Below are 12,996 nucleotides of genomic sequence, written 5' to 3' on the forward strand. Positions count from 1 at the left end.
TGAAAGATCAGTTCATTTTCGCGAAGGATCAGTTTATTTTCGCGAAAGATTAGTTTATATACTCCTATACTAATACTCCTATAATAACATCCGATAAAAAAAAAGCTCCGTGGAAATCCAATATCGCTTTAGTCGAGTCATAAACAAAAGCGATAATTCCATCTTGGTTTTTATAAGATATCGCACGTGAGAGGGAAACCTTCCTATTAATACAGTCTCCATCGATAATGTAACGAAATTATTCTCATGTACAAGGAACAAATCCGAGTCATTTGCATCCAACAAGACTGCATTCAAACTGCCTGCATCTGTATTGCCAGAACCCTGCATAACCCGTAAACCTATATGTAAAGCAAGAACTGTATTTGAAATCAGTCGTGTCACACACGTCGCATATTGATATACATTATACGTATTTCCCTCTGCGGATACCTCACCACGGACTTTCGATCTCTACTCCAGAAGAAAGCTGCGCAAGATAAATAAGCTGAAACTCTCATCAAACCACCCTAAAGAATAAATGAAAATAACTTCCGCGAGCTTTATAAACGAAACAGCAAGATGGTATAAGTTGATATACGACCAAATATTTTGTCAGATTCAAAGCATTTTGTCACAATAATAGAATCACTCTAGAGACAGTCGGCTCTTCTAAAGGCGTACGGGATTATATTTTGCACGAAAATCATTCTATTTCCAGATATGCGTACATCACGCAAATAGCAGCACTTCATCTTTTTTTTTGTGGCTAGCTCTTTTCTTAAAAAAAAAATATACATTCTTATGTGTTGAGTGTATCATCGTGAAAAATTGTGAGAATAAATTCTTTGTTCGACAAAAAATAAGATTGTTGATAATATTTCAACTGAGAATATTTCAACTGATAATTTCAACATGAAAATAGAATTTTTCTGTCAATTTAGAATCGAAGAATTACATATTTAAAGATTTATCTTGCATTAATTGCTAAAAATTGGGATGCTAAAAATAACGAGGTTCCAACAAGTGATTAGAGCGTATCTCGTAGAGATAGTATACTCACCGATGGTCGTATAAATGGTGCCACAGTAGAATACAGCATTCCAAAACGTCCAGACTTTTTTGCTGTTGTCCACCAATCCTTGATTAAAAAATTGAAACATGTCTTTTTCATATTCTGTCAATTCATTTATCGCTCGTCCTCTCCAAAGATCCATATTTGATGCCAACACCGAATCATCGCAAAATTCGCGAATCGTGTTGAGCGTTTGGTTCCTATCGACATAAAATATTTATGATAATGTGAATTAAAAGCCTGATTTAAATATTGAAAATTATTAAAAGCCTCCAACTGCGAAAATATAAATAATATTAAAGCAGATTCTCTTTTTACACATTCTGCGTTTTATAAAAATTATATTTAATAATATAAAATCAATTAAATATTTTCGTGTCATTTTATCTTTTTCTTCATTTTAACATTGCTTATTTATTATTCATATTATTTATATAGAGTTTCTTATATAATGCTTAGGTAAAGATTTCTGAGATCACTTTGAAAATTTTACTAAAATGAGGCTACAATATTTGTTTAAATTATAAATAATTTAAACAAATATTGTATTTAAATTTAGTAACAGATCACTAAAATTTGCTTGTTTAAATGTGGTGAGACATACAATGAAAAAATTAAAATCACTCCTCTTATATTAACAATCTTATATTAACAAAACATCTCAATATTTTTATAAAAACCACAAAATGCAAACATAATGAAGTTTATTTTATTTGATATTTACACAAATATATTGTTTATGCGTATAGTAACATTTTATGAAAAATGTTATAGAAGAAAAGTTATTGCGTTATATGTAAAACATAAGCTAAAAATAATACGATTGTTTCTATTAATATTTAATTATCTATGCAAATTTTGACATTTCATTGAAAATATTATAGAGGAAAAAACATTAAGCAAATACATAAAACAAAAATTGTGATGATATTTTGTTAGATATGAAGCACACGAACTTAAAATAATTCATTTACTTTAAAAATACTTGTAGTTGTTCAAAAACTATTAAATTAACACCAGAATATGTGCAATTCATAATTCACCTTTTGATGAAATCAAAAAAATAGCTTCACTAACGAATTATATATAGATAGTAATTATCTAATTCTGATGACAAATCTGCATATTCATATTATTCACAAACCTCATGTGAATAGTAAATTGCATTTCGAACCACGAATAGCATGAATGGTGTATAATCCATCGCTATGGTTTCGATATTCAGAAGAAAAAATTAGTATTCCGAAAAATTTATATAATTTTTATTACTCATGCAATTTAATAATGAAAAGGCTCCAAGTTATTCTTTTTCATACAAATCTATTGAAGTGACTAGTTTAATCCAATTTATCTTGAAGTCCTTTGACAGGACACAGAAAGAAATTTCATAGAATCGTGGATGAGCTACCTTTCATAACACGTGTCACTTCCACATTCTCAATCTGAGGCAATAAATGTTTTCTAAGTATAAACTTTACCAATATTCAGTACTCTCGATCAAAATCGAAATAAACTTCTAAAAGCAGAATAAATCAAGGCAGAGCTACGAGGGTGATTAATTAAAATATTTTCTCAATATTGGATTAAAAGCTGATATATAAATAACAAATTTCAGACATATCTGCCTAATAACGGAGAGTCCTATTCTAATCTAACATAATAACGTTCTCTTATCGTTGAGAAGGCGAAACCACTCCTTTCGAGGATTAATTTTAGGGAGGCTTTCTAGATTCAATCCTTGCTTAAATAGAAATACCCAAGATACGCTATAACTTAACAGTAAAGAATTATTTATTTTTGAATTAATAATCACACAAGCTCTTTAGATTACGTCAGGATTAAATTTAGGCTAAGGGATGCAATATTTATATCAATAGTGATGCAATATTTCGCCAATGCGAGAAGGAAGATATCTTCCCTGTTTGTACGCAGATTATAATCCCTTCTGACTATAATACGAGACAGACGTTGATCCTGGCCTTCATAAAGAAAGGAGTGATCTCATCATCTCTTGTTACGTGTAATGTTTTCATTCTAAATATCAATGTGTATCAATGTGGACTAAATGAGCATTTAACTGATTTTTGTCTTATCGCACCTGTCACGCGAGATCAGTTTCTTATAGATACGAGGAGCCGTGTTTCTTAGCTGCAAAATTTCTCCTGGCCTTCGTCCTAAGGCCAATCGATCGAGCCAGAAAATTACGGGGAAATCACATCGTAACCAAAGAAAAGCGCGAAATCGTGCTCGCCAACGTAATGACAATCCTCAAAATGAAAGTATGTCAAATCATATCTCGATTTATTACTTTCGTGATAACTTTAAAATTGTCATCAAATTAAATAATTTTTAATTTTTTTTTTATTTTTAATCACGTTTCTCAAGAATTCATATGAATTAATTATTACAATTTTTCGAGTTATTGAGTTTTAAGAGAAAACATTTAATTGTTAATATGCCAATTTTACGATTTGAATCAAATATATTTCTTTTTTCATAGAATGGATGTAAAATGTTCTTTTGCAAAACGGTATTGCTTTGCTGAATATAGAAATCACACAATGGATTTAAAAGCAGACGACATTAAAGCAGCTCAGCGAACAATGTTATACGATCGAGTGTGAAATCCAATATTGGTTAGCATGATTAACAACAATTGTTATACAGAACTAGACGGATGGCATTGGCAGAACTAGGCGGGACCAGAACTGACGTTATCGACAATGAGATTGTATAGAAACCACAACATCAAGTTGACATGTTACGCGGACAATGAAAATCAGATTAGAATTCATAATCACCGGACATTAAGACATGATTGCCTATGAAAATTAGACTAGATGACAGATCATTGAGACATACTAAATACCGTTTTCTTTTCTTTATTCGCAATGAAGAATTCGTTTGATTTCTTAGTTCATTTAAATTCTATATATATATAAATTCTATATATTTCCTGGACAATCAAATAATTTGTAAATCGCGATGCGTTGGCATCTAGTTAACAATCACTATATCTTAATAAAGTAAATAATAGATTTTGTTTGTAATGGCCAATGAGAATTCTTTGCTCTAACTCACGATAAATCTTTCATGCTTTTCATTAGACGACATTTCTTACAGTTCAAGATTTCGACAGTTTTTGTGACACTTTCAAATAAATGTTAACATGACTGAAATACTTAAAATACTTTTATATTTTTTAAATAATTGGAAATTTTTTTACGTTTGGTTCTAAAACATACCTCCTCTGCCGCATGTTTAGATCACTACTTTTCTCGTGTGGGCCCTCAACTGCTATGAAAATCATCGCCCCAGCGATGCTGTACAGAAGTATGATAGCGAATAAAAAAATATGTGTAAACCATCTTTTGCTCCAGGAACTGACCTACACATAGTACGTATAATATCAAGTTTTAACAATTGAATAAAAATAAAATAATAACAATTTCTTATAGATTATATCAACACACAAAATTAAAATTAATGTTATTTTTCTATCGAGATTTGTCAAGACTATCTTTATGCGCATTAATAATTAATTCTTAAACAAAGTCACGTTAAATGGATGATGAATAATATTATTGACACCCCCTCCAAATAATAGATGTCTAGATTTTACAGCAATCAAAAATATCATGTAAAATCAAAGTATGTACATTGTATAATAATATACTATAATAATATGTATAATAATATTGATTCTCCAAGACCTGTTTTACATTGATTAATTAATATTAATATATTTCTTTATCTTTTTAAATTTAAATTTAATTTTGGATTTCCAATTGCCTCATTAATCGATTTAAAAATTGATCCACATAACGATTGGTCAGCACATTTTAATGAAGGGACGTCTCTTTTTATCCGATATCTACTTACCTTCTCGTATAGCCAATAGGCGCTCTTCTCCCCTACGCTGAGGCCAGACTTGGTCAGATCCTTGATCCCTTTAAATTGCGTAAAGACGAACTCGCTCGCCCGGTTGGCATAGATCATCTGCGGCTGGCCGGAAACCGGCGTCATCGGCACCGGTGTTTGCCCATACGGCGTCGGCACGTAGCCCATACCGGTCGGCGGCTGCGAATAGTATTGCCCGGGAACCGGAAGTATAATCTTCGGTGGCCTGGGCGGCATTTTTCGCATTCGCGGTGAGTTCGACATGTTTGCGGCCGATCGTGCAGTGTGGGTGTCTCAAGTCTCCGTGAAGTGCGAGTGAAGCACTTAAGCGAAATGTGTGTGTCTTTGGTGTGGTTCTATACGTTTCGAATGTTTCGATAATTCTTCCCGATCGATCCACCCTTAATCGTCCGGGATCCACGTCGAGAGGGTGTCACGGGGAGGAGCTCGACATACTCGAGGAACGAACACCCGAGGTAAGCATTATTCCTCCGGCTGTATTCGATTTCCCCGGGGAACACTTCACGATTCAATGTTTTACAAGAAAACACGATTGCGATCGCTGATGATACAACGTGATGATAGTCGACGTGACGATAATCTGCGATATGCATGCAATTTATGAAAATCAAGGGTCTTGGAGTGTTTATGACAGATCATTCAACATTCGCACTATATAAACTCGTCGAACGTATTGGCGACTGGTGTCACTTTGTCCTCTTTTTGTCCCGTCTGCTATTTTCCACAGAATCTATGAATTTTATCCGAACGCAGATATAAATAGATTGACAAACGGAAGAATGTTGGCAAGCTCTTAAAGCAAGATTTCGTGAAAGAGATTTATTTTGAAAAGCAACCAGCAACGTCTCTCTGCGAAATTTACGAAAGAGGTCATTCGCGGCTTCCTAAACGATCTAAACGATTATCAAGAGCCATAAATATATTGCTATATAATATTCCGCTCTGTAAAGAATTAGATGATTCAATTAAAATATTATATTGTAATACAAGAAGAATCATTTTCTAAAGAAAGTAATAAGCCGAGTGCCTTAATAAACTTTTATCGAAAAAGTTATACTTTCCTTGAAATATTAATAATAAAACAGAATGTTCTTTATGAAAAGCACTTTCAATAATTCAATATGTTCAAATTACAATATGTAAAGAATGTTATAATTAAATTATTTTAACATAATTCTAAGAGACCTATATCTCTTTGAATGAAGTAAATTTAAAATATATTAATTAAAATGAATAAAAAATATCTTAATGGTCTAACGTTCGTGTAAATTAATTAATGTTAATTTCAGCTCAATTAATGCGAATGATAATCACGAAGAATCCAATTGTGTCAATGATTTTGACCGTGCCAAGTAATTTTCTCATAATTATGCGAATGTGCTTCTGTATAATTGTGCTTCTGTAATCCTGTTTCTATCTAAAATTATTCGGACGACATGTAGCCGTAGGTCAACGACCCCGAGATTCTGGCAATAGATAGTATAAGAGTATGTGCACTTAACGCGACGGATGATGGGAAATAATTATATTTCGCGATTGCACAGTCGCGTTCAGCCGTGCCGCGATCAACCGCAGTGCGATTTTGTTTAGAACATATAATGCAAAAAAATACGTAAAGCGACTATATATTGCATGTGGTTATTAAAGAAACATTTTACAACATTTAGAATATTTAACATGATGCTTAAGCATTAAACACTGACATATAAGAGAAAACCTATGCGAAACACGTTCACAAACTAATATACTATCCTCCACGTTTAAAACGTGGACGGAAATATCATATTGATATTTTTAACAGAAAATGTTTTCTGACATTCTCCACTCTTCATCCATATTAATATGTTTAAACATTTTAAATATATTCGTATGGAAATTTATGTATTTGTCACGCGTAATAAAATTAGAATGAATTTAAGAGAGATTCACAGAGGTGCAATATTTTGCTGAAAATAAGGAAAAATCTGCTTCTGATTTTAATATTGTGATACTGCAATTCCGTTTTATGTATAATCTCTTAATCTTATACATAAAAAATGTATTTTACAGAAAATTTTTTTCTGTTTATAAGCAAGATAAATCGTGCAAAAATAATTATGCGTAAAAATGTAATGGCAAACAATAATGTAATGTGTCGTCGCAATTCGTGATTTTAATCCGTACGAAAAGATTCGCGATCATGCTGATGTATCAAATACGAGATCTCAAATTCGACGTATCGATAGAAACATCAGAAAATATTGCAGCCACAAAAGCAATTCACACTCCTTTGGGAGTTGTTGCTGTCGATTTATCACCTGCTTCACCAGTGGCGAGCAAATAAACTCGATCTCTTCCCCTAACGATGCCCAAGTCGATGCTGTCTTCTCTTTCTCTTTCTCTTTTCACTCAGACTTGATTTTTCCGTACAGTACAGAAATTTTTGCTATAGTACTTCCTACCAGATTATTATTATCCGTTGCAGAAAATTACATTAGATCGCATGTCGATCATATCACTTTTCTCTTAAAACAGATAAACGCGAGGCTTTTTTAGCAAAAATTTTTAATAAATGCACCTTGCACAATCTTTAATAATTTTCACACACTGCGCGAATTTCCGCACTCAAGTATTCTATATTTATTTGATTTCTTCTATTTTAAATTACTTCACTTCATTTTTTTATTATCATTGTAGTTCTCGCTTTCATTATTCAATTCTTTTGGATTAAGACTACATCATCTTTATTCTCGTATAATCGAATCACTCACACAGGAGGAAATTACTGAGGAAAGCTCAAATTTCCTCTTCGACGAGGAAGACGTCCTTTCCCACTTTACGAACGCGTGTCCTTTTCGATTTTTTTCAGTGTTCTGCGCCTTCGTCATTTGACGCCGATTGCAAGAGAAAAACGGGGAAAATTTTTTCTATTCCGCATTACCCTTTCTTGCAGTATTTAAAAGCAAGAAACTTCCTTTTCATGGGAAACAGGTCAAATTTCCCCTTCGGTTTATCCTTTCATCCCAAAATCCTCTAATTCGCGAAAAATACGACAGCGATTTAATGATGCGTGAAAGAATTATTATCCCGAACGCAAGACGTTGGCGGCGAACAAAACTTTAGAGTTTCCAAACTCATTTTTTGCTCTTGAAGTACACTTCCCAGGTTTTATACGTATATCCTTATGGTGTCATTAGGTTTTTCAGTGTAAGTTTTTAAGTAATATACAACACACTTTTTTCAATCTTTAACATTCAAATTTTAATTGAATCAAGAATGGCAATTATTAAATTATGCACAAATTATTTTTATGCAGTTATTATTTTTTTAATTATACGCTTATGTCTGATTTTCCTTCGGACGAAGTGAAAGCGGGATGTTACTGCCAGGTGTTACTATAAATGCCTTCCACGTACCTCCGACGGCGGCGTCGCGACGCCAACTGAAGAGCACATTCGATGTTGGAAGTTGGAACCTCCGGTCGCTTTGAAACCGGCGCTATCGGCCACAGGGCCGTACTGTCTGCATAAAAAAATCATTGTGAAAATAATTGTGAATAAGTTATTGCTGTCGAAATATTTCTCGATTTCTTCTCTGATTTTTCTTTGTGTTTATTTTACAATTAATTTGCAAAAGATTTATATATTTCTCTTAAAAAATACCAATAGTTTATTCTCTTCAATATTAAAATTTAAAAATAATTAAATACGTAAAAAAACATGATGTTCAGTTTATAATAATTATTCTATTGGTAGTTAGGAAAATTTATCATATGCAAAATGAAAAAGTACTGTATTTGTAACTGACAAAATTTACAATGCGACGTTCCTTTCGTAACAAAGAACAGACTGTTCCTATGTCCTGAAAACGGTGTCTTGCCATTTCACTCATACCATTGTATCGATTTCGACTAGCTTCCCACTTCAACGATTTTACAAGCATTTTCATGCTAGTTAATATTTCGTTCGGAAGAAATATTCTTTTTTAATCAATACAAGTGACATCGTTCTTTCATTTATATATTTAATACATAATTGAAAAATATTTTCGAAGTATTCTTAAAGTAGAACGAATCTTTAGACAGAAAAATTTTTATTATACAAAATTTTAAATTATTTTTATATATTTATCAAAATAATTTGCATTATGCATAATTATAAAAATTCAATACAATTCCATTTAAATTAAAAAGTAGCTGTGAATTAACTAAATATTAAATATTAACTTAGATGTAATCTCCTAAATTATTTTTTAAAATTTTCTATTGTATCTATAAATTTTGTAATAAATTCTATTTATAATTTTATATGTATTTTGTAATCTGAAAAATATTTGAAGAATCAGAATGACATTTATAAAATACATATACACATATATACGATTTGCATGTAATTCTGTTCATCAAATTTATACAAAATAGAATGTTATTTAAAATTTAATTTTTTATAAATTAAATATAATACATGTACAATACAAAAGCCATTTTTTGCACTATTATAAATTTCTTTGTAAATGTGAATCACTATTGTTATATTGAAAAAATGTATTGTGAGAGAGAATTGAATTTTTCAGTTTTAACACTCAGGGGATTATTTTTATGCAATTTTTTATTCTACATATTTTATTGTAGAATATATTATTATTAATTAAATTAAAATTAGAAGATATATATATATATATATATATATATAAATGTTGAGAAATTTTTTGAAAATGGACTAGAAATAAATCTTTTGTAAGATCTCACTATAATAATTGGATTAAAAAATTTTTAATCTTTTATATGAATCTCTAATTAAAAAGCGTTTACTTTTTCAAGGAATTAATAACATAAATTAAATTTGTATCTGGATTTATAATTAATCGGTTGATATATCCTATCGTAACATAATACAATATTATGTGTCTTGCTCGTAATAACATTCGGCGCTCGAAATGATCATTCGAAATGGCCAGTCGTAATCGCTATCAGGTTTGTACTATCATTTATATTCGAGGAAATAGCTACCGGAAGATCAAAACGTTTGCCCACATAGACATATTCCCCAGAGAATCAAGACGAAAATCGGACTAGAGAAAATGACTCACTATGATTTACGATAATCGATGTCATTTCGGGGAAGAAGGTGAGGGAAGCTAATAATGAAGATTTATTCTTAGGAATAAATGACTCATGCAATGAAAAACAAAATGAAAGTATGCTTCCGAATCTTGTTTGAATGTGGATGCTAATTGAATTTTTTTTAATAAAACAATTCTATATCGGAACAATATGGGCGATTCATTCGTTTCATACATCTATCACATGTAAATTGTTTGATATTTTTTTGTTAAAACGGGTTTTTTGCGACAAAATTTTAACAAAAATACACTTTATCATTTAACTACACTTTAATATTACATGTTTAATACACTATACAAATAAATACGATTGATTAAAAGAAAGATAATTTAGAGAATGCACTTCGCATCGGATTTTCTGTTTACCTCAATGCATATTTCCATTAAAATTTTCGATAGCTGTACGTAAAAACAAATGTTTACAAAATATCCCACTTTAATCTCTAAACGAAGCTGAAATTAATTTGTCAACGTAATTTTTTTAATAAAGAAAAAATTTTTACTAATTTTAAACTAGAATTTTTAATAAAGAAAAATTTTTTTTATTCTTTTACACATATATCTCGAAGTAGAATTTAGTGATTTCGTATTTTATTATTTAAAGACATTATATACAACAGAAATGTACTTTTTTATTATTTTATTTATTATCACTTTTACGTAGAATACATTTCTTCTTTTTGATTTATAAAGTTTTTCCGAATTTGTTGGGTTTCTGTTGCCGTTCTAACTTCTCGATACTTAGGAATGAAAATAAATTCGTCAAAAAAACTGGATTTCTGAAATGTAATGGATAAATGTTGAGTCTATCATTACATTTAGATAAATGTACGAAATGTCTAAAATGCATGTATATTTTGAATAAAAATGTTACGAATACCATTAAACATTTATATAATTATGAAATTTAAATACACATATTTGTTATTTTAGCTATGAAAATAGTTACATGCTTCGTTATGCTTATCATAATTTTTATAGCAAAAGTTCGAGACAGAGTATATTTCTATCATAAAAAATAAAACTCTAATGTATTGTTAAAAAATAATGCAATAGACATAATGGAATAATAGATATTTAATGGAATAATGGATCTGAAATATTTTCCAGTAATACATAAATATTCATAGTTATGGTTATCTCATACTATTATTATAGATACGATATATCACGAGATTATCATCGTTCACATAGAATAAAATGATATTAGAATATACAAGATAAGTAGGAAGTAAATAAGTAAAAAATCCCTCTTTACTGTATGTTTCTTAAAGGCATGAGCTTTGTATAGCTATTTTCCGAAGGCTATGCCTTCGCGTCCGATATTGAAGAGTTGAACGAGAGTTAAACGATAGTTAAATGAGAAGTAGGGATGAACGTATGTGAAAAAAATATTCAGAATATACGAGAGTTTCATGTGCGACGGCAGAAAAATATTAAAGCGTCTGCACTCGATGCATATCTCCACTTCATTCACAGTAGAAATGCGAAACTATAGTCGGACATTTATAAACTCGTGTATACTTTGCCATTCCATAGTGTTTTTTGTTATTTCTACATATATCGCGCTTTTATCGAAGCTTTTATATAGCCATATAATATATATTGCATAATATTGCATGATTATTATTATATTTATTTATAATATAATATCTAAATTTTATTTTATCTGATAGTAGAAGGAAAAATCAATATCAAATCCGCCAGTTTGTAAATTTGAATTCGGCTCCAAACTAAAAGAAATTAGACAAAGAAAATAGCAAAATACAATATATTAAAATTGAAATTGATATTAAGATTTTTCTTTTATTTTGTGATATTAAAATTATCCAACAATCAATTGAGTAATTAAATAATAATTCTTTCGTATTTAAATATTATACAAATATATTTATATTTTGTGTGACTTGATGATACACGAGCACAAAGGATTAATTCTCGAAATAACGGGTGACTCAAAAAATACGCCTCCGATCACGTCGCGCCAAGCATCAGGACGTCTATTTATAAGTGCATATTTCCAATGCTTATGCGTCAATTTCATATATTTATCCCAGAATTCAACGTGCAATTATTAGACAATATTTATATAAAAATATATTTCAATTTTATGTCATGTATGTTTTGTGACAAAAAATGCTGAACCGCAAAAGATGAGCTCGAAATAATCGCATTCAGAAGCAACATTGGCAAAAGAAAAAAGTAAAGTGCAGTTGCCTCGGTGATAAAAATAGCAAGTTTTGCTATGTGACACGATTATGCTTCAAAAAGTAAATGGCAGCATTTAAATTTCTTACAACCGTAACTTCGTCTACAAAAGATCTTATCTTCTTTATAAAATTACAGTAAATATAAAATATAAAAATCCATGTTAAAGAGAAAAAAATCCAAGATTTTCAAAATTAAAAAATTAAAAAATCTTCTTTGTTTTTTACTTCATGTAATTTTTCTTCTTCGAAAACGATGCTCTCGGGCATTTATTTAAGTCTGTAAAGTAACATTTCCTTGTTTATTTTTAATTTCTTTCTGCATGAAGAGCAGCAATTATTCATAAAGTGGTCAAATTGTTAATAGTCACAATTTAGCGTGCAAACTTTTATGAAATGTCTGTAAAATTAAATATTTTTGTTTATTTTTAATTTTTTTGCAAGGTAGACAAAAAAATAATAATTTTAGGATAAACTATAGGCAATCAAGTATCATTTGATAAAATAAATCTAATAAAATTCGAATTTTGGAATGCCAAGTTGTGTATATTGTATATGTATGTAAGATATCAGTTATTTAAAACCGATAAAAAAAATTTTCATCGGTTTCAAATAATGACCATGTTATCTTTCAGTTAAAAATTTTTTATTAACAATTATAATTTTTTTAGTATATTAAAAATAAAAAAAAATATTCAATCTCAAGTTATGTAA

At 30.1% G+C, this 12,996-nt stretch overlaps 1 protein-coding gene across 1 annotated transcript; it reads right to left on the bottom strand.

Annotated features, from left to right (window-relative positions):
* Positions 1-1,078: 1,078 nt before the first annotated feature.
* Positions 1,079-9,134, bottom strand: LOC105432402 (uncharacterized). Its single transcript, XM_089085363.1, has 2 exons — positions 4,937-9,134; positions 1,079-1,254 (listed from the first exon to the last, which is right to left on the bottom strand). Exons 1-2 carry the CDS (start codon positions 5,216-5,218, stop codon positions 1,216-1,218), a joined length of 321 nt encoding a protein of 106 aa, XP_088941489.1. The 5' UTR covers positions 5,219-9,134; the 3' UTR covers positions 1,079-1,215.
* Between the last annotated feature and the right edge of the window lie 3,862 nt (positions 9,135-12,996).

Source organism: Pogonomyrmex barbatus, unplaced genomic scaffold, assembly GCF_055798465.1.
Source record: "Pogonomyrmex barbatus isolate J1 unplaced genomic scaffold, ASM5579846v1 scaffold1, whole genome shotgun sequence".
Classification (NCBI taxonomy): Eukaryota; Metazoa; Arthropoda; class Insecta; order Hymenoptera; family Formicidae; genus Pogonomyrmex; species Pogonomyrmex barbatus.